The 24,373-nt window shown below is 36.5% G+C and overlaps 1 protein-coding gene across 1 annotated transcript; it reads left to right on the top strand.

The window, feature by feature from the left end:
- The first annotated feature begins 550 nt into the window (after window positions 1–550).
- LOC131035600 (LRR receptor-like serine/threonine-protein kinase RGI5) lies at window positions 551–5,316 on the top strand. The gene is made up of 2 exons (XM_057967335.2): window positions 551–4,612; window positions 4,793–5,316. Exons 1-2 carry the CDS (start codon window positions 1,720–1,722, stop codon window positions 5,146–5,148), a joined length of 3,249 nt encoding a protein of 1,082 aa, XP_057823318.2. The 5' UTR covers window positions 551–1,719; the 3' UTR covers window positions 5,149–5,316.
- The last annotated feature ends 19,057 nt before the right edge of the window (window positions 5,317–24,373 follow it).

Genomic DNA, 24,373 nt, shown 5'->3' with positions numbered 1-24,373 from the left:
AAAAAATTACAAACAAGAAGCATGTTGACAAATTTAATAACAAAAGAAAAGAGTTAATAACTCTATGCAATAATGATAATAGCATGGAACTTAGGAATATAGATGAAGAATAATGGTAATGATGAAACCACAAGGAGACGTCAAAGGGGTTTGTAGATTTTATTAAGAAATGCAAGATGGCCATATGTTGATAAATTAAGTTTATTCCCTTTAATAAGAATTATCTGATTCCTTGTCCTTAAATTTCTAAGAGGCTTCGAGGGGTGTAGACTTGAAAAGGATAGCAACAACTTTCATTTTGGGTAAAACCTGGTATTATTTAATGACACATGGAATGGGTTATACTTGCTAAAAATGCTATGTTTCGTCTGACAAGGACAAGAACATATTGATAAGAGGTCAGTTCAGACAGTACATGTTTGCCTACTCTTATAATAAGAACTAGAACAGTTCCTTGATCAGTCCACCAGCACTTTTAGATTTTTTTGGCAGGAAATTGAAGCAGATTGTCGATAAAGGAATCCCCAGTTGCGCTTTGTGGGGAGCACAAGATATAAATAGACTAAAAGCTGTTTAAGGACTGTAAATGGGAGCTAAATTAGGGTTCTGTTTAAGATGCAAACAAAACAAATTATTTAATGGGAGCTGAGAATATTTTATACTACTGTAACTTTTGTACCTACTAAAAGTTTTTTATGGTTTGTTGAGAGTGAATTTTGGATGGCGACAGCATACATTAATGGAGTCAAGCTAGGCCATACTAGTGGAGTGGAGTGGAGGAGAAGTGAGGGAATGTGCAGGTGGGAAGGAGATATAGCAGCAGAACATGGCAAGAAAAAAGGAAGGGACAGGTTGTCTTTCGTTTGTCGAAAGAGCTGGTACAGAATTGGTCATGTTTGTCAATGTTAAGACAGGGGAAAAGTTATGGATTCATAGTTTAGACTGGTTGATGGAGTACTGGATTATTGTTTTGGGAATGGAGCCATTGCTTTCTGATTGGATGGTGTTTTGTTTCTTCTCTTGTGGGTTCATGGGAATGCACATTCTTTTGTCTGGGTATCAGCCAGATATGGACCTACTTGTTCTTCTTTACCACAAAGTTGAAAAGGAAAGAAGTCTTTTACCCATCAAAATACCACCTATAGCATGATGCATGGAGATGAATTGTCGTCTTCTCCTAGCGAATGAATGCTTTTATAAAAATAGCAATAAAGAATTGTTTTTTTCTGTGAAATGGGCAGAGGTTTGCAGTGGCAGAATCTCCAAAATCTCTCGTGGGTTGTTGAGTTTTTTTGAGCTTTCCCTCCATTCCTGCCTTGGAGAATGGGGGCATTAGCTGGTTCAGCATAAGAAAAATAGTATTCCTATGGTTTCTCAAAGCTTTCGGCAATCTCCTAAAACGGGAAAACCAATGTAAAGTGTAGTGTGTCCGCTTGCTCATTTTGTTTTATTTTAAATGTTGGTGAAGGAAGTGGTGTGATGGAGCCTTAAACCTTACTTCGCTGCTGAGCCTACTTTCACAGACTTCAACGCACAACTCACTGCTGAATATGATGGCCATCTCTGCTGCTGGAGCTGCCTTTTTTAAATCTACGTGGTTTTGAAATTCTCTGAGGGTTTCATTACCTATCTTCTCGAATTTGAACCCACAATGTGAGTTCATTTCTTTGTTGTCGGCTCATAATATATAAGCCTTTGAGACTAGTCCTGCTGCATTCCATGCTAGGTCAAGTCAGTCAGTCCGCAACAATGCTAGGAAACGCAAAATGCTGCAAAAAACCCAAGGCTTGGGATTTCAACCGCATGAACCCCTTCTTGACTTTCATGGTAATGCTGATGATGATGCCTGGTATCGACCTGGAAGTAGATGCATTGTCTTCTGATGGAAAAGCTCTTCTAGCTCTCTTGGAAAACACCCAAATCTCAGACACCATTTTGAGGAGTTGGAGTCCGAAAGATGACAATCCCTGCTCATGGGAAGGCATTAGTTGTTCTGAAGAGAAGAGGGTTACTGCTATAAATCTCCCTCGCTCCTTCCTCAATGCCAGTATTCCTCCTCAGTTGGGCACCTTGACATCTCTGAAAATCCTGAATCTCTCTCTAACCAATCTCACAGGCGTTATTCCATCAGAGATTGGGGGCCTAACACAACTTGAGGTGCTAGATCTCAGCGGAAACAGTCTCACTGGTTGTATTCCTTCAGAGTTGGGAAAGCTCACTCAACTCCAAGTTCTCTACATAAATTCCAACTTACTTGAAGGAAGTATTCCTCCTCAGCTAGAAAACTGTAAGTCTTTGCGTATTTTTTGCTTGCAAGACAATAATTTGAATGGGACAATACCATCTCAACTAGGTAATTTATTGAATTTGGAGCAGTTCAGATTGGGTGGAAACATTGATCTGGGTGGGCTTATTCCTCCAGAGCTTGGTCAATGCAAGAATCTTACTACATTTGGGGTTGCTGCAACCTCTTTATCTGGCAGCATTCCAGCCTCTTTTGCGGGTCTTACAAACCTAGAAACTTTGGCTATATATGCAACTGATGTTTCAGGTTCCATACCTGGTGAACTGGGCAACTGCTCTGAGCTAAGAAATCTTTATCTTCACATGAATCATCTGTCCGGACCCGTTCCTCCAGAGTTGGGCAGATTGAAGCAGTTAACAAGCATTCTTCTATGGGGAAACGCGTTAGAAGGGCCAATTCCTCCCGAGATTAGCAACTGTTCTTCTCTTGTAGTACTGGACTTGTCCTCAAACAAGATCTCTGGCTCCATTCCTAGTGAACTAGGTATATTGACAGGACTTGAGCAGCTTCATTTCACTGACAATTTACTCGTTGGCACCATACCAAGGGAGATTGCCAATTGTACAAGCCTTACAGCTCTCCAGCTAGACAAAAATCAGTTACACGGGTCACTACCATGGGAGATTGGTAAGTTGAAGTTACTGCAAACTCTTTTTCTGTGGGGTAATGGACTAACGGGCCAGATTCCTGCAAGCCTTGGCAAGTGCACTGAGCTCTATGCATTGGATTTGTCCTATAATCAATTTACTGGTTCAATACCAGAACAAGTTTTCCGTCTCCAAAAGCTTAGCAAGTTGATGTTGCTATCAAATAATTTTTCTGGAGCAATTTCACCTATGGTTGGTGAGTGTCAATCTCTGGTCCGTTTGCGCTTGGGAGAAAACCAATTGAGCGGAAGAATTCCTTCAGAGTTGGGTCGGCTTCAAAACCTTGTATTTCTGGACCTCTTCACAAATCAGTTCTCTAGAACTCTTCCCCCAGAAATTGGCAACATTACATCTCTGGAGCTTCTTGATGTTCATGGCAACCATTTGACAGGTAAAATTCCACTTGAGCTTGGTAACCTTATAAATTTAGAGCAGCTTGATCTCAGCTATAATAACTTCAAAGGCGAAATTCCATCCCTTCTGGGCAAATTCAAATATCTAAACAAACTGATTCTTAGCAATAACTTTTTCTCGGGTAAGATTCCCGAAGCATTGAAGAATTGCGAGAAGCTTACATTGCTTGATATAAGCTCAAATAATCTTTCTTCTACCATTCCTGCGGAGATTGGGTCCATTACTAGCTTGGCCATAAATCTCAACCTGAGTTGGAATGCATTTTCTGGCCAAATCCCTGTGGAATTTTCCTTTCTGACCCAGCTACAATCCTTGGACCTCTCTCACAATCACCTGTCTGGGGATATTAAAGTGTTGGGATCACTCACAAGCTTGACTTCTCTAAATGTTTCCTTCAATAATCTCTCTGGCCCTCTACCTGCAACACCATTTTTCAGAACCTTGACAACGAATTCTTTCATGAACAACGCTGGGCTCTGCCTATCCCTGGACGGTCAGATTTGTTCTTCTCTTGATACCCAACACTCAAAGCATATTGGAATAACCACCGTTCTGGTCTGCATATTATCAGGGCTTATAGCAGTGGCTTTGTGTACTGGATGGTATTTAGTGTTCAAAACAAGCAGGCCATTTCGGCAGGAGCCCATCCCAGGTGGTTTTTCTTGGCCTTGGACTTTCATTCCCTTCCAAAAGCTCAACTTCACCATAGAGAATGTTCTTGAGAATCTCATAGAAGCTAACATCATTGGCACGGGCTGTTCTGGAGTTGTTTACAAAGCTGAAATGCCAAGTGGAGAAGTGATTGCAGTGAAGAAACTTTGGCCTTCTAAAAGAGATGATGGAAGAGAGCAACAAAATGCCTTTGCTTCAGAAATAGAGATCCTCGGCAACATTCGCCATCGCAACATTGTGAAGCTCCTAGGGTATTGTACTAATCGCCGGATTCAGCTTCTCCTATACAATTATATACCGAATGGGAATCTGGCTCAGCTACTTCATGAGAAGAGAAATCTTGACTGGGACACAAGGTACAAAATTGCAGTTGGAGCAGCTCAAGGACTCTCATATTTACACCATGATTGTGTTCCTGCAATCTTGCACAGAGATGTCAAATGCAATAACATACTTCTGGATGCAAGGTTTGAACCATATCTTGCAGATTTTGGCCTTGCCAAGTTGATGAATGCTAATGATTTTCATCTTGCCATGTCTAGAGTTGCCGGTTCTTATGGTTACATTGCTCCTGGTAATGCCTATTTTAAATCCCAATTACCTTTTTCATTTTCCAGTGCTTTTATTAGTTTGTCTGATGCATTTCATGTCTGCATTCCATACATTTTTTTCCCTCAAAGATGTTAATCAGGCCTTTAAAGTGTTGTTTCTTTCATCATAATGGAACTCATTTATAACCCTCCCCTGCTTGCAGAGTATGGCTATACAATGAATATCACAGAGAAAAGTGATGTATACAGCTATGGCATTGTTCTCCTGGAAATTCTAACTGGCAGAAATGCTGTGGAAACACGCATTGGCGATGGATTGCATATTGTGGATTGGGTCAAAAGAATGATGAAAAGCAGTGAACCTACATTGAACATTCTTGATTCAAGGCTCAGGGGAATGCCTGATCCAATGATCCAGGAGATGACACAGACCCTTGGAGTAGCTATGTTTTGTGTTAACTCTTCTCCTGGGGAAAGGCCAACAATGAAGGAGGTAGTTGCTTTGTTGATGGAAGTCAAGCACCCACCTGAGGAGTGCTCTAAGATGCCAGTCCCCTAAGGTCTAATCGCGTGTATGTAATCATTTTTCATGGGACTGATGATTTGTATATATGGTAGTGACAGCAGTCTTACTTGCAGGAGAAATTAATTTGAGAAAGCCAACTTTATCTGTAGAATCATGTATTTGACAACTTTTCAACAAAGAATCAAAGTTCTCTTTCCAAAATGCTTGGTTTTTCAAATTCTCATGGCTGACATTGTGCTTAGCTGGTTTTTTCTTTTTAAGAAGTTTCTTCGGCCGTGAATTGTAGTCGGAAGCAAAATAAAAAGGGAAAATCTAAACCCATCTCACTGCATTGTGTTATTTCCATCAGTAGAGCAAATAGATACATAAAGATGTTTTCAGCATGACCATAACTTATAATCAAATTAAGTAACAACAACTGCTTTAAAATTTACCAGTGTACTCCAACGTTTCCACGAGACCATGGGACAAAACCCAAAGGGACCCTACAGCCACGGCTTATATAGAAAAACAAGATTGAAACACTCAGATTTTGTTAAATGCTATTTTCCATCATTATATCTAAAATTAATTGTGATCTTAATTTCTCGGTGGCCTGACTTCACAGACAGAACCTTCTTGTTATATCTCTTGAGTAATGTGTGTAGACACGTAAAAATGTTTCATTGATCGTATATTAATTATTTGTTTATTTAATTAAGTAATTCTTTAATTATTTGATTAAACTAATTATTTATTCTCATCATCACATTCAACATTTCTAATTATTCAATTTTTAATCTCAAATCAATTTAATCAGTTAATCCTTTTCTACAAATTAATTATATATTAATTATTTAATTAATTGTGACATTTTCCTTAATTAAATAATCTTTATTATTTAATGAAATTCTATTTCTAATGCTTAAATAATTTTATTTAAATTATTTAAATTAATTAATTATTCTTCTAATTCCTCAAATTCTAATTCTAATTAATTTCATCTAATTTCATTTCACACTTTCTCCAAATTCGAATTTCATATTATTTCAATTAATTTCATTTCTTCCAAATTAACATTTCACCAAATGTGAATTTCAGTTAATTTCATGTGCATTTCAGCATTCGAAAGTCCAAATTCAAATCCAAATTGAAAATGAAAATCAAATTCAATTTCAAAATCCTACAACACGTTGAAATCAAACTGATTGATTAAATCGGTTAACTAATCAATTAACTTGGTTAACTCTTCAATCACCCATTTTCACTCAAAATCAACTTTTTCTGACTAATCAATCAAACTAGTCTTCTAATCCATCCAATCAGTCATCTCTCAATCAATTTAATCAATTGACTAATCTATTAAGTCCACTAATCAATCTATTTAGTTGACTCTCTAATAAAATGTGTTAACAAATCAATCAACTTTGTTAACAGATCAATCTATTGAGTTCACTGATCAATCAATTTTAGTTATCTATCAATCAACACCTGAGTTCAAATTCCCACCCCTTCCTGTGTTGAAAATCTATAATTTCAATATCTTTTCTCATTTTCAAGCTAGATCACAGTCTTCAAAATTGTTGCTAATCTATCTAGGAAATCTCAGTGCAATAACTGAGAGCTATCAAAAAGCAACTTGGAGAAGAACAATGGAAGCAAAATCTGGAATAGGGAGTTTCTTAATTTAGTTTAATTTCTTCAATTTCTCTAAGATTTGTTATTTTCATTGTACATGTTTGTATGTTTTGATTAGATAGATTCGTGATCGTTTTTTTTCTCTAATCAATATTCAACACATTTTCAGGCATTAACGATCACGAATCTATCTAATCAAAACATACAAACACGTGCAATGAAAATAACACATCTTAAAGGAAATGGAAGAAATTAAACTAAATTAAGAAATTCCCTATTCTAGATTTTGCTTCCATTGTTCTTCTCCAAGTCGCTTTTTGATGGCTCTCAGGTACTGCACTGAGATTTCCTACATAGATTAGCAACTATTTTGAAGACTGTGATCTAGCTTGAAAATGAGAAAAGATACTGAATTTATAGATTTTCAACACAGAAGGGGTGAGAATTTGAACTCAAGTGTTGATTGATAGATAACTAAAATTGATTGATCAGTGAACTCAATAGATTGATTTGTTAACAGAGTTGATTGATTTGTTGACTCATTTGATTGGGGAGTTAACTAAATAGATTGGCTAGTGGACTGAATAGATTATTATATTGACTAAATTGATTGAGAGATGACTGATTAAATGGATTAAAACTGATTTGATTGATTAGTCAGAAAAAACTAATTTTGAGTGAAAATGGGTGATTGAAGAGTTAACTGAGTTAACTAATTAGTTAACTGATTTGATCAATCAGTTTGATTTCAACATGTGCCGTAGGATTTTGAAATTAAATTTGATTTTCATTTTCAATTTGGATTTGAATTTGGACTTTCGAATGCTGAAATGCACATGAAATTAACTTAAATTCACATTTGGTGAAATGTTAATTTGGAAGAAATGAAATTAATTGAAATGATATGAAATTTGAATTTGGGAAAAATGTGAAATGAAATTAGATGAAATTAATTAGAATTAAAATTTGGGAATTGGAAGAATAATTAATTAATTTAAATAATTCAAAAGATATTATTTAAACATTAGAAATGAAATTTAATTAAATAGTAAGGATTATTTAACTGAGAAAATGTCACAATTAATTAAATAATTAATATTTAGAAGAGGATTAACTAATGAAATTGATTTGAGAATAGAAATTGAATAATTAGAAATGTTGAATGCCATGATCAGAAGAAATAATTAGTTTAATCAAATAATTAAAGAATTACTTAATTAATTAGATGAATAATTAGTGTGCGATTGATGACACATTTTTAGGTGTCTACATTTGCCCCTCTTTGACACAATGTTGAAACAACGTTGTTCCAAAGAAAATGAAAAATTTCTGCCCCTGTGATACATAGGGTATAATGCCCCCTCGAGAGATTGTTTGTGCATTGATGACATGAATGATCTCTCAAAAGAAGAAGGATGTTAGATGAGAGATGGAAGAATGGTTAACTTGGTGACACGAATGAGTTTGATTAGAGGAAAGAAATGGTTAGAATGATTTGTAGATTGATTGAATGATAAGATTGATAAGATAAAGATAAAGTCTAGTTTTAGGAAGGACACATCCTATATAAGACAAAAATGATCAAAACGTCTGGTTTCAGGAAGGATAAATCTTTTATAAGACTAATCTGTCTGGTTTCAGGAAGGATACATCATGTATAAGACAAAGATAGATGATCACGTCTGGTTTCAGGAAGGACACATCCTGTATAAAACAAATGATAGATCAAAATATGATGAAAGTGAAGAATAATTGATTGATAGATAGAATAGTTGATGTGTGGAAATGATAGAATTATAGATGAAAAGATTGGAATTAAGTGATGAGAGAGATCATGTTAGAATGATTGGAAGAATTGAAAAGGTTGTTTTAAGAAATGATTCTTGATGAGAGAATGATCTTGATTGATACAATCAACATGATGAGATTTAAAAGAATAAAATGATATGATGACGATGAATAGTCTTCTTGTCTTTATTCATAGTGCAACATTTTCATCACTGAGCCTTATTATGTAACAATGAAGCTTTGTACACCAGGGTATGAAGAACCAAGATGTAAAGATATCTCATTGTAAAGAAACAAACACACAACAAACAAGGAGTGAACCCTCCATTCTAGGAATAACAACAGGGGTTGAGGTAGTCACAAGCATAGTTATCCTTCATGGGATACTTGCCGAATGAATGTACTAATCACAGACACCCACTGGAACTATTGCCCCAGAACCTCATTGGTTCACACTACAAACAACAAAGAAAAAAAAATCATGCCCATCATGGCTCCTCTAGTCACTTGTGGACATCCTTGAGTAGCATAATTTGTCGTCAAATGATAAAAGATAACAACTAACTAGGACAAAATCTAGCATCCATACTGATCTGTTTCTTCGTGTGATTGTTTGATGTGATAGTTGATAATGTCTGGTTTCATAAAGTTGCGGACCCCGTTTAAGATTGACCTGTCTGGTTTTGAGTGTATCCTCTTTTGTTTAAGACAAGATAATGATCACGTGATAAGGATATATTGTCAATTGATAAGACTTGATCAATTTGATTGCAGATGTTTGGTTTAAGATAGTTATATCCTTTGTGAACTCCATGCGAAGTGTTTGTTGGATAGCTACTAGGATATTTGATTCTTGCGAGACATGGTATTGCAAGTTTTTGATGATTTTTTATTTTTAGTTTGTTTTCGAAGAGCTTTTTGATGTTTAGGGTTTTTGGTACTTTCTCAATGTTTTTGTGTTTTTTTCAGGATTGTATTTGAATGTTTTTGTTGTGATTTTGATGTTTTCTGATTATTATTTTTTTTAGGACTCTTTTTGAATGTTTGGTATTTTTATGGTTTTCAAATGTTTTTGATATGTTGATGTTTTTGATTGATTTTTAATTTTTAATTTTTTTGAAACACGACCTACCATTAATTGGTAAAGATAAGACTAACCTGGGCAAAATCTAGCAGACATACTGAGCTATGTCATTGTTTTGATTTGTGCGATCATTGATAGGAATGTCTGGTTTGAAAGAGTGAGTACCCCGTATAAGACCGATCTGTCTGGTTTCGAGTGTACCCTACCTTGTATAAGACATGTTGATGTTTGATAAAGTTTGATCGATAGATTGATTAACATGACATGTGATCAGTTTGATTGTAGACTTTGAGAGTTTGTCTGTTATTGATTTGATTTGATAGATGGTCTATGGTTTCTTGTTTTGATTTTTTAGTTTTTGATTTTGTGATTTTGATTGCGTTTTTAAGGACATTTTTGGATTTTGGATGTTATGATATTTAGGATTTTTTAGGTCTTTTTACGATTTTTTTTAGTTATGCCCCCAAGTATCCAAACCTGTATGATACGATGATCTAGGCAATGCACATGGAGACAATGAATTTTTGATATCAACTATGCTAATGCAAGATACATGATGAAAATGAAGTTCCTATTCGAACAAAGATGATTGTGTGCGTTCTTCATTATGAAATGCACAAATTAGATTAAAGGTGAGAAACATTTCAGAGATAGGAGTTCAATCTGTTCTCAAAAGACCTTAGACCATCCAACCTAACACACTATGTAACCAAGATTTATGAATGGAGGCGCATAAAACTTCTCCATCAATTCTTGAAACTTTGATCTTCTTTTGCCCATGTGTGTGCAATTGAATTTATTTAGACTCTTATAACCATCAAAGACCCTTGGAATCCTATATGACTAGCTATGTAGGTTATTCTGACTTCAAAAGCAACCTGGATAGAGCCTCGCTACCAACGAGCTTTTAGGGATCTGACGAGGTTATGCACTATAATCTCTCAAATATTGCTCCATTGTCAGCAGACGTCCATCGCCATGATGTAGTTATTTGCATGTTCCCATAGTCAAGCTTTTATTATCGCACTTATATGCATGATATTTTAGTTATATATCTTTGCTCTTTTTGCCATGATATTTTGATATTGATTTTGGCATAGCACTTTTTTTTTTTTGCCTTGACTTGTAAGTAATGAAACCTACGTAGGTATGATAATTACAACGACGCTAAAGTAGAACTTTGGGTTTTTTACTAGCCACGTGACCAACTAGGTATCTGTAACGACTTAGAGCTATTGATTAATGCGTGAGATATAGCAATTGATAGATTTTGGGTAACAAGACTTGATAGCGAAACTTCTACCCAACCAAGGATAAAACTTAATCACAAGGTGACATTGAAGATGAATGACTAAAGGCCTCCTAAAGACTTCATAAACAAGTATCCAAGAAATGAGACAACCTTCATTCCTTTCAATGCAGACAAGTGAATGACTCAGATAATCATCATCAAATCTACTTCTGGAATAAATAAAGGTTGGTTCAATTGATTTATCATTTCATATCATAACTTCTTATCTATTTTCCATCTAACAACTAACATTTCTTCCAAAATTCACAAATTTCAACACCTATTTTGACACAACAAAAACATCACATTGCATATCACATAAATCATTTCACATCTACATATAATGTTGCATTAGGTCATTTTTGCACATTCACATATTGCATAATAGTTGCATTCACAAGCATTTCACTTAGTCAATTTTAGATCAATATCACACATAGATTCATACATCATAAAATAAAATCTCATCACATAGACTGCATCATATCACATTCACATTAATTGCATCATCAAGTAAGCATGCAATAAGAGCAAAAACATTAGATCATAGAATGCATCATAAAATAAGGCATAACTCATTGCCAAAAATGCATGTCATATATCTCATCAATGTGTCAAAATTACATCGTATCTCATCAATACCAAAGCATCTCAATCGATGTTGCCTCTATCTCCAGGTGGATCCTTCCTGCTAGATCCTGCCCCAGGATGTCCCGAAGATGTCCGAGGTGGACCCATAACACCACCACTGCTGGTCCTCCGTGTAGAAGACCTACTAGAACCAGAATGGCCTCTAAACTCACTAAAAATAAGATCTCTTTGTGCCTCAGGTACAACACCATGGTAGAACTATCTATAATACAAGGCCTTCTGCACAACATAGCAAAGTCTGTTAGACTGTTTGCGTGCATCAGTACCCGGAGCAAAATGTTGGTCATAAGCGGCCTGAATCAACTGCATCCACCTCACTGCATCATCTCTCTCCCTCTGGAAATGATCCTTCTCTATAGTAAGATCCTCCATAGCCCATCGATACACATCTCTATCCTCCATCTACCGTTGTCGCAAAGTAGCGACCAAGTCCTCCAAACTCCTAACCCGAGCCCTCAATATCTCCTCATCATCACCTCCCTCTGCACATCCTGTCTCCATGGCCTGGGGCATATCAATATCATCTCCATCTTTGCTCGATGAGCCTGAAACTGAATCACTACTATCACTATTGTTGCAATCAAAACTACTCATAGATGCGGTGTCTCCACCGATATCCACATCCTCCTCTCCACTCTCAACCTACTCTGCAAATGCTGCTATCAGATCTATCTGACCTCTATCCCATCCTCCTCAACCTCCATCTCTCCCTCCTCCATCTCATCCCCCACCATCTGTTAAAAAACTCAGATAACCAAAGGACAACTGAGAAGGGGGGGTGAGACAGTTGTCATCAGATTAAAGAACTTTAAGCATTTAAATCCTTTTACCAAAACACATAAACTCAATACCGGAATGCATAAACCAAATACCAAAATAACTTATATAGCAATTAAACATAAATCACAAAATAGTTACCATCCATCCATAACACATGACACCAAGATTTGTACGTGGAAAACCCAGTAAAGGGAAAAATCACGGTGGGAAGCCTACCCATAGTCAGATAATACTTCTATAATAAATATGTGATTACAATATGAAGGGGCCTGCACATGTAGGAAGGCCAACAACCTAGAGCACACTGCTCATCACAAAAGGAGCCTCGTTGACTATAGAAAACATCAGACTACAATCTGAAATGAAGATTGAGTTGCAAGTATAACGTCTCCTATGCCTGAGTACAGTTCTGGTTAAGCTCAATATTGGAGGCCTTAAACCTCTCTTACAAACCCAATTCGATCACCTATGATCGACCAAAACCTCTGCATATGATTACAACATTATTCGCACACAGATAATCCTATATCCCATAATCCCTTAAGCTCATGATCTACAAAGAGATCTTACATCATATTTATACCAACCTAAGACCTAAACAATTAGGTCGGCCACCTAAAAAATAATACAACAAATTCATAACATAAACCCACAATCCAATGATCAACCAAGTCGGCTTAGGCCGAAAACAATGTAAACCAATCATTAAATCCCGCCGGTAACACATTAGGATCATCCACCAATATGTTACATAAACCGGTCCAAAACCTAGATAACATTGGACCCAAAATAGGTCGCCATAAACCAAATCCAACACCACTGATCAATAGGAACACAAACAAGATAACCAACAACATCCTGAAATCCATCCAGAAGCCGCACCAACACCACTTATCATGTGCATCAAAAGATCTTCAACAAAGCTCTGCCGGTAAAACCCTTAACGGTGACCAAAAGGCTTACTAGAACAAATGATACCATCTGTGTCATAAAATCCCGAACCAATTGATCGTGATACACACCTGAATAGCATGAATGACGGATCCAAACCAATACCACAAACCAAAGCATACCGGAGCATGCTAGATCAATATCATAAGCCAACCACTCTATCGGAACCAACCGAAAACTGGTAAACAACCAAAAGTGTCAGTTTTGCCGTCAATGACAAAACATCAATGCAACACATAATCAATTCCTCCAAATTGCCAACACCATCTCTCCCTCGTCCTCTCCCTCTCCCCCTGGGAACCCTGTTGTGCCTAATCTGTTGAGCTGCAATTAGTACTGTCGGATCTATCAAAGGTATGGGCCTATGTTGTAACCACCATGTATCATACTGTGGTGTGGTCCCTAGATTTGCAACAACAACTAACCAACCCCACTGAATAGGAGCAAGACTATCAAACTCTGCAATGGCAACATGAGGCTGCACACATGCACCCCAATTACCGATCTCGCGAGTAGTACAAGAAAAATAGGCTGTAACATATGGAACACCCTGAATCTCCCCAAAATATCAGAGTACACGACTAGGAAGATGTATATCAATAACTCTATGACCACCAACATCTTGCCCAATAAGGTATCTCTGTTGTCGACAAAAAGGAAGGTGGGGCATGATCAACCCAACCAGGGCAAGTAAGATAAGGTCTCCATGAGAAGTACTGTAAGGTATTGGTATGATGATGCCAGTACAAAATGTTACCCGAAGCCCTATGTCTCACTCCAACAGTATATCTATAGGCATATGTTTGGTTTGGCTATAAATCTACATGTATCATAGGATAAAATATAGCTATGTGCTCCCAAGCCCAAATCTAGAGGAAAGTAACACCACATCCAATGAATTTCTATTGTAAATATATAATCTCATGCATCTGATGGTATACAGTGGCAAGAAGATAGGGACCCCAAGCAAACACCCATCTATCAATAACCATATCATGAATCACTCGTCCCCATCCAAAAGGGAAACCATGGGTACGTCTATCGAGGATCAACAATCCAACAACAATGCAACAAAGAATAACAGTGAGATCATCATAATCTAAATCATCCCAATGAATCTCATAATGACCCAACATATGAAGATCATCCTCAGAACACTCAAACAAAGCACATAAGGCAGATACTCCATCACTATGATCAAATGTAACTCATGCACCATATATGGGAATGTGTAGAATACGCCACACATCCTCAAGTGTGATGGATGCCTTACCTATCAGAAGATGAAATGAGCAAGTCTCTAAATGCCACCGCTTAATCAATGTAGTAATCATGACCCTGTTGGCCGTAACCTCAGGCAAGTGCACTATATGATATAAGCCAACATGTCGAAGCAAAGTTGTATCTTCGACATCTAACTCATGGCGTCGATCAAGACCATCTGGCCTTGTCTGTCTCGCTATCAAAACTGGATAATTCTCCTACATTTGAGACATGTGCAAAAAGAAAATGAATTAGATACATTATCAAGAGAAAACAAAAAAAAATATTAATGGAATATCAAATGCGAACTGATTATAGAAAATGCGAACTGATTATAGCAAATGCGGATCAATTATAGCAAATGCGGATCAATTATAGCAATTGCGAACTAATTATAACAATTGTGAATTAAAATTATCAATTCCACACTACTTACATCAAATGCGAGTAATAAATGCAAGTGCGAACAAGTAAAGTCAATTGCGAATAAATCGAATAGGAATTGCAAATCACAAATTTTTGGCACTTACAAACATCAATGAAAAATTTGGAAAAAAACAGACAAAAACGTGCAAGTTTTTTGAAAGATTAACCACACCACCAGTGCCGGGAGGTCTCTAATAGGATCGTACTCACTCAGACAAATGTAACCTCGCTCTATGACCCACCATCTCGCTCCAAGGACGTCGAAAGCACTAAAATCTCAAAATAATTCCTACAAAGAAAATGAGTGCAAATGAGCTCAAATCAAAACCAATTTCCAATTTATAGGTCAAAATTAGGATTAACGGTTCTGGTCCCTTCCAACTTCAACGCACTTGTAGCCATATCAAATGAGATTGAAACCTCACCAAACTTCACATAATCGATTACTAGCATATTTTCGAAAAACTGGTCTTAATTTCACAATTTTTGGACCACTTTTTTCGAGGGGGCATATTTACACCTTAAGTGTCATCAGGGCATACTGGGGCATAATTTTTTCATTTTCTTTGAAACAACGCCATTTTGACATTGTGTCAAAGAGGGCAAATGTAGACACCTAAAAACGTCTCACTGATCGCATACTAATTATTCGTCTATTTAATTAAGTAATTCTTTAATTATTCGATTAAACTAATTATTTCTCCTGATCATCACATTCAACATTTCGAATTATTCAATTTCTATTCTCAAATTAATTTAATCAGTTAATCCTCTTCTACATATTAATTAAATGTTAATTATTTAATTAATTGTGACATTTTCCTTAGTTAAATAATCTTTATTATTTAATAAAATTCCATTTCTAATGTTTAAATAATTTTATTTAAATTATTTAAATTAATTAATTATTCTTCTAATTCCCCAAATTCTAATTCTAATTAATTTCATCTAATTTCATCACACTTTCCCCAAATTCAAATTCCATATCATTTCAATTAATTTCATTTCTTCCAAATTAACTTTTCACCAAATGTGAATTTTAGTTAATTTCATGTGCATTTCAGAATTTGAAAGTCCAAATTCAAATCCAAATTGAAAATGAAAATCAAATTCAATTTCAAAATCCTACAATACATGTTGAAATCAAACTGATTGATCAAATCAGTTAACTCAGTTAACTCTTCAATCACCCACTTTCACTTAAAATCAGCTTTTTCTGACTAATCAATCAAATCACTCTTCTAATCCATCTAATCAGTCATCTCTCAATCAATTTAGTCAACTAACTAATCTATTCAGCCCACTAGACAATCTATTCAGTTGAATCCCCAATCAAATGAGTTAACAAATCAATCAACTATGTTAACAGATCAATCTATTGAGTTCATTGATCAATCAATTTTAGTTATCTATCAATCAACACTTGAGTTCAAATTATTAGCCCTTCTATGTTGAAAACCTATAAATTCAATCTCTTTTGTCATTTTCAAGATAGATCACAGTCTTCAAAATAGTTGCTAATCTATGCAAGAAATCCTAGTGCAATACCTAAGAGCCATCAAAAAATGACTTGGAGAAGAACAATGGAAGCAAAATCTGGAATAGGGAGTTTCTTAATTTAGTTTAATTTCTTCCATTTCCTTTAAGATTTATTATTTTCATTGCACATGTTTGTATGTTTTGATTAGATAGATTCATGATCGTCTTTTATCTAATCAATATTCAACACATTTTCAGGCATGGAAACAATGTGCAATAGATCTTCATTCATATGAATAATAAATTAAAATCTTGTGTGATTAAATAGGGGAGAGGACCTAGTAGTAGAGCACCCTAATTTCAAACTTCTCAAAATATTACATGGTAATTTAAAATCACTCCTTTTTTTTTACAACATCTTATTTGACAAGTCCCCTTGTTATAACTAAGGTTTCAAGGTCACATCAACATGCTTTTTGTTGAAGTGTCCAAAAAGGCTCCAAAAAAGTGAGACCAATGCTTGCACACCAAGTCATGTTTTATTAGTGTGTTGATGTGGTACCACATGATTTGTTACTTTCTAGACCTAAAGAATACATCATTCAATTATGGGTAGTCGTCATCAACACCAACAATTTATACAAAGAGTGTATTTGGAGTGGGACTAAAAGCAGTGTCTTAAGATTTTACCTTCAAATGACATTTATCTATAACTTTTAAAATTCTTACAAATAATTTTAAATTTAGCTATATATATGTAGATTTAGTATATCTTATTGGTAAAAAATAATCATGAGACTACTAATGTTTTAAAATTTTGGAACTTTAAGTTTTAAATCATTCCATAATTAATTTGGGGTGGGACTAAAAGCAGAGTCCTAAATTTTTACCTCTAGATATGATTTATCTATAATTTTAAAAATTCTTACAAATAATTTTAAATTTAGCTATATATTTATAAATTTAGTATTTCTTATTGGCAAAAAATAACCACGGGACTACCATATGTCAATTCCTTGTTAAAAAATAATCATGAAACTACCAAAATTTTGAAATTTTGGAACTTAAAGTTGTAAATTATTCCATTATTATAATATTCATGAGACCATCTACTAAAAAAAGCTCTTATTTAATTCTTAGGAGCACCCACTAACATATTTTAGAAATCCCCTTCCATAGAACCACTACTTTTGTAAGTATTGTGTATGCACTGCAAATGCTAAATTTTGGGATGATGTTTTTGATGGAGGAGGAATTAAAGTTATACAAATTTCTTTGTTGAATAGTGTACATGCACCCTAAATTCTATGAAATACAATCCAAACTATTTCAATTGAGTCTTCACTTTCCACATTTTTTTTCAAATGTAAACCTTCCCATTTGAAAATTCATAATCCTAATCTATCATTTTCAGGGGGAGTGATTCATGGGACACTACACTACATAACTAAGCTAGACTAAATCAAATCCAACCCAAGTATCTTGTGAAATGTACTATCTTGCATACCCCCATACAATTTAAATTATTTCACTCTCCTAGTAATAAATTCACTTGTCTTCTGCCCTACCACCCTATGCATTTCATGTATTAACAAGACTAGTTACCATTTGTCCTTTATTTATTTTTTATTTTTTGAAAGAAGGGGAAAAAATTTATTGAACACAAAGAACAAATACAACAAATCAGAGAAAAGGCCTTAACAAAGGCCACCAAAGAAACTACCCTATGCTATCCCTATCAAGTAATTAATCCAATTCAACAGAAAGATCTGGAGGCAAAAGGCTCTTATCAACAATATTCCATCCCTCTAACTGAGCAGACAACCACTTAGCCAAATAGTCCACAACTCCATTCCATTCCCTAGGAATATGAAAAAGGAAAAAAAAAAAAAATACTCACTCAAATTAAGAATCTGTCAAAGAATCTTAACAATCCACCAGCCAACCCCTTCCAGTCCCCTGTCATTTAGAAGAGTAATCATAACCTGAGAATCAAATTCACAAATAATCCTCCACCAACCCAAAGCATAAGCTCTCTATATCAAATTCCAAATAGCAAGGGCTTCCATAACATTGTTGGTGTGTAGCCCTTTATACATAGAAAAAAAGAAATGGACCTGACCAGAACTATCTCGACCAATCCCTCCAATTCTTACTGGACTAGGACTCCCTCTGGAAGAACCATTAGTATTAATCTTGAGTACACTAGGAGGGTGTAGGAGCAATCTTCCTTTCCCTGTCTATTGTGCTTCCTACTTGAGGCTCCAGCTCCAAGGGCAGGAAAACTCAACCTGTTATAAACATGCGTCTCTAGGATCCACAGGCCCAAAGAGGTCACATTTAGTCTGAATTGTTTCTTGAAGAGCACAAATAATTCTTTGCCACAATTGCTTAACAACCAAACTTACTCCCCGAAAAAGTCGTCTATTACATTCCAACCAAATATGCCATAAAATGAAAGAGGGTCCCATCTCCCAACTAACTTGGAGAAAAGGGGTTGAAACAGGTGGCACCCCAAGATGATCCCAGAAATCAACCAAGGACCCAACATGAAAACATGGTTGATTCCAAGCTCCCCATCAAAGATGCCACACCTCTCTAGTAAAGGAACATTGGAAAAATAGGTGAGAAGAGCTCTCCTCACTATTATGGTACATAACACAAATCAAGGGCCCATGGAAGCCTCTTATCCTAAAATTATCCCAAGTGAGGCATCTATTATGTGTCAACAACCAAAGAAAAAAGTTACATTTGGGCCAAGCCATCTTGTTCCATGCCTGCTTCTACCAAGGCACACCATCCCTCCCAAAAACTTGCCTATCCAACTCCAAATAGCCCAACGCCACGGAGAATTGACTAGAATAATTCGTACCCCAAGCTAACCGATCTTTATCCAAGAAAGATGTGCATTCCCTCTACTCAAGAATTCTAGATAACTCCAAACACTCCTCCTTAGACCCCCCAGGAGACCATTGATGAAACTCTTTCCATCGGCTCACAATCCCTTGCCCCACCTATTCGACCAGCTTATAATCAACCACCTTTATCCAACCAGCCCCAATAAGGAAATCGTTAAGGGATCACAAATGAGGTTACTTAGAAAGAAGAGGGGGATGCCCATCTCAAGAATCCTCCTAGAATAAAGCATCTTAACCCCTATAACATATCCAAAACAACCCTTTCTTAATAAGATGGGCTCCACTTCTTAGAGTATTCCAAATCACAGACCCTCACCCTTCTAAACTGTAGTGAGGGACATCATCCTCGTCAATCCCCCCAAGATACTTACCCGTAATAATGCAAGCCCAAATCTTATCTTGGATCATGCACCAACGCTAATGCAATTGGGACTAAGCACCTATCCATTCACAACAGTTGATCAAAGTCCAATCCCACTCTCACACCAAGGCCTGCAGACTGAATCCCACTTTACAAGACTCCACTTAGAAGTAAGAATATTACCACTCCAAATTTTTTTATGAGAAAGAGCATCAAAGTCTTTCAAAAACTTTGAAGGAGCCACGTGAACAAAACATCTATAAACAAGCAAGGCCTGAATGACAGACTTCAAAAGAGTCATCTGAGCAGTTGATGACAACCACCTATGTGTCCAGTGTTGAACCCTTCACCTCAACTTATCAAGCAGCTCTTTCCAACAATCTCTAAGCTGGCATCCAACCCCAAGAGGAATTCCAAGATAAACCATAGGAAAAGACCCAATCTGAAATCTCAAAATTTCAGCAATCCTTGTCCGAATATGAGTAGGAGTATTGAAGAAATAATTTGAAGATTTATGCTCATTAATTTTCTTCTTGAGGCAGCCAAATAAATTTCTAAGGTTTTCCTGAAATTCTCAACTTCCTGAATGCGGGCAAGCCCCATTAAAATTGTATAATCTACAAACTGCAGATCAGAAATAGAAGGCAAACCATTTCCCCAACTCCAACCCTGAATCACCCTTTGAGACACTTGGGCCTTAAGAAATCTGCCTAATCCTTTAGCCATGATAATAAACAAATAAGGAGACAAAGGTTCCCCTTGACAAAGCCCCCTAGATGGTCAAAATAACTCAAAAGGTTCACTATTAAGAATAATAGAGAATGAGGGAGAAGTAATATAGCTCATAACCCAACATACCCAATCCTTATCAAACCCCAAAACTACCAGAAGTTGTTGCAAGAACTGCCACTTAACCCTATTGTGTGCTTTAGCCATATCAAGTTTAACAAACATGGCCTTCTCCTTAGACACAACCATGGAATGAATAGAGTCAGTAGCAATCATGACTTGATCAAGAATTTGTTTACCAACCACAAATCCTCCTTGTTCCTCAGAGATCAAAGCATTTAGCCAAGGATTTAATCTATCAGTAATTAGCTTGGTAATAATTTTATACACCACATTGCAAAGAGAAATGGATCTAAACTGATCAAGACTATTAGCTCCTTCTCTTGCAGGAATAAGAACTAAGAAAGTGACATTCAAAGATCAGAGAATTTTCTTATTACAGTGAGATTCCTAAACCAGATCTAATAAATCAGCCTTAATAATCTCCCAAAACTCCTGGAAAAACACAATAGAAAATCCATCAGGCCCAAGAGCCTTCCCTTTATTCATCCCAAATATAACCTTCTCAAGTTCCATCAGAGTGATTGGCCAGAGTAAAGAAGCATTCATCTCCTCGAACACAAGAGAGGGAATACAACTCAATATCAAATTAACTTCATTATCCATAGGAGGAGAATCCTTAGTAAAGAAGGTAGAAAAGAAGCGGGTATCCTCATCAGACATTTCTTTCAATGGAGATAAATAAGTCCCATTTGGCACCACCAATGAGGAAAGAAAGCTCCCTTGTCTCCTAGCTTTCACCAAATTATGAAAGAAAACAATATTCCTATCACTCTCCTGAAGCCAATCCACTTGCGCTTTCTGCTTCCAAAATGTTTTCTCCCGAAGCTCCCATTCTTCGAGCTCCTTCAAAGAACAGGCCTCATCTCTGCCTAAATCCTCTGTAAATCCCTAATCATGAATTTAGCAAGTAATTTGATCTAATATTCCCTAAAGGGCCTACTTCGAAGCAAAAATATTGCCAAAGATTTTATGATTCCAATGCTTAAGTTTATACTTGACAAAATATAATTTTTTGATGAAGGAATACATTGTTGTTCCATAATCCAGACTCCCCTGACACCACCACTCCTCCATCAAGTCATGAAGAGAATAATCTCTAAGCCACATAAGTTGGAACTTGAAAGAAGGATTTTTAGGGGCTCTATAAAAAATAGCAGTCAATTTAATCCGCCAATGATTCGAACCTCTCTAGTCAAGAATCTCAGAGGTGGTGGTCCTCTTGTCTCCAACCTAGAAGAAAGACACAAGAAACTTATCCATCCTCTCAGAAATAACATCTACCCCCTAGCACTAATTATTCCAAGTATAAATGCCATTAGTTTTCTTCACACGAATCAGATTAAGAAACTCCACATTATCACTCATAAAACCTTACGAAGGATCCAACCTAGCAATTCCTCCCCTTTTTTCCTCCAAACCAAGAACATAATTAAAGTCCCCAACAAGAATCCAAGAGATAAAGGGCACAAGCGATTGAACATATATGATGTGTGACCAAATAAAGGATTTACCTAAGAGATTAGTTGGGGCATACACATTAGTGAAAATAACCAGCTCACTAGAATCCAAACAAAAAGCAACCACCAACATAGAAGAGCGGCAAGAGATCCACCAAATAGGAGAAATCTTCCTTGGATCCCAGAAACAAGCCACTCCTCCCGAGCAACCAGATGCCCCAATACCCTAACACTGTCCTCGTCTCCAAATACTAGAAGCACGTTGCAACATGTCATCCACAGATAACTTTGTTTCTCGAAGACAAACAAAATCCAGTGAATGAGTACCGATCAAATCCCGAATAGCCTTTTGTCAAGGGATGCTATTCAAACCCCTCACATTCCATGAGAGAAAAATCATGATCGAGTTAGAGAGAAATGAGAGTCAATGGTGCGCATTGACCTTGATTCCACCAACATCTCCCCGACCATTTTAACCTTTTCCCGATCCTTCTTCCTCCTAACTTTAGAAGGCTTCTTAGAATGATTTTTTTTGAAATATCTTTGCTGTAATCCTAAAGCCAAGGATGAGTGAGTACCGCGAGCACCTAAAACTTCCTTAGCTAAATCTGCCAACACCATATCATCCCCAACATCCTTGGATCCATCTGATGTAGAATCTGCCAAGATAGTACCTAATAGATGATGGGTAGGAAAAACAACCAAAGCTACATTCTCAACAACCTCATCTCCAACATGCCCATCCTCATCCATTCCCATAGGTTTAGCTCCAATCTAGAAATTGACTGTAATCCCCTCCTCATTCGCTATAACCTCGAGAGCATCAAACCGATTGAAGACCTCTTCCTCTTGTCTATCCTCGAAAGACCGCTTTTGACATCTCCCTTGTTGGCAATTTGGAGGAATTAATTATGTGTTGCATTGATGTTTGTCATTGATGTCAACACTAGTTGTTTTGTTGTCTACCGGGTTCCAGTAAAGTGGCTAGTATATGATGCTTATCTAGAGATCTTCTCCGGTATGTTTTGGCTTGTGGAATTGGTTTGGATTATTTATATGTGTTCCTAATGCATATCACATTCAGTTGGTTTGGGATTTGATGATCTAGATGCTATCATTTGTTCTAGTAAGCCCTTTGGTTACTGGTAAGGGTTTTACCGACAGAGCTTTGTTGAAGATCTTTTGATGGATCTGATAAGTGGTGTTGGTGCATATTCTAGAAGGTTATCAGGATGTCGATAGTTGTCATGTTCATGCTCCAATTGATCAGTGGTGTTTGTATTTAGGACCAGACCTATTATATCTTATTCTGTTAGGTTATGAACTAGTTTATGTAACGTGTTGGTTTATGCTCCCGATGCATTACCAGTTAGATTTATTGATTGGTTTATGTTGTTTCGGTCTTATGCTGACTTGGTTTATCATTGGTTTACGGGATTATGTAATAGATTTATTGTATTAGCTTTTAGGTGGCCGACCTAATTGTTTAGGTCCTGGGTTGGTATAAATATGATGTAAGATCTCTTTGTAGATCATGGTATGTGGGTTATGAGATTATCTATGTGCAAATAAAGTGTAATCATATGCAAAGGTTTTTGTCGATCATAGGTGATCAAATTGGGTTTGTGTAAGAGGTTTAAGATCTTCGGTATTGAGCTTAATCGGAACTGTACTTAGACATAGGAGATGCTATTCTTCCAGTTCATTCATCTGGATTGTAGTCTAGATTTCTTTTGTAGTCAGTGAGGCTCCTTTTGTGATGAGTAGTGCGCTCTAGGATGTTGGCCTTCCTACATGTCCAAGCCCCTCTTATTGTAATTACACACTTACTGCAGAAGTATTATATGACTGTGGGTAGGCTTCCCACCATGATTTTTCCCTTTACCAGGTTTTCCACATACAAATCATGGTGTTATGTGTTATGGATGGTTGGTAGTTGTTTTGTGATTTATGTTTGTGCTTAATTGTTATATATGCTATTCCAATATTTGGTTTATGCATTCCGGTAAAAGGTTTTGTGTTCTTAAAGTTTTATAATCTATTGACAACTGATTCACCCCCTCCTCTCAGTTGCCCACCAGTTATCCTAACAATTGGTATCAGAGATCGTCCTCTCTGCAGAAGCTTAACTGCTTGAGGAAGATCCTATGGAAACTAATAGTTCATCTGCAACTATTTTTCGAAGAGACACCCCTAAGATTGGTTCAACAAATTATAAATTATGGAAGATTCATATGGAGACTCATTTGCGATGTATTGGGAAAGAGATTTGGTAAATCATTAAGAAAGGCTATACTCCTTATAATCTGGCATCTGGCAATCCTCCTCTGGAAGACTTGG

This window comes from Cryptomeria japonica, chromosome 3, assembly GCF_030272615.1.
Source record: "Cryptomeria japonica chromosome 3, Sugi_1.0, whole genome shotgun sequence".
Lineage (NCBI taxonomy): Eukaryota > Viridiplantae > Streptophyta > Pinopsida > Cupressales > Cupressaceae > Cryptomeria > Cryptomeria japonica.
Note: the sequence above shows the minus strand (reverse complement) of the source record. Positions and strands in the feature narration are given on the sequence as shown.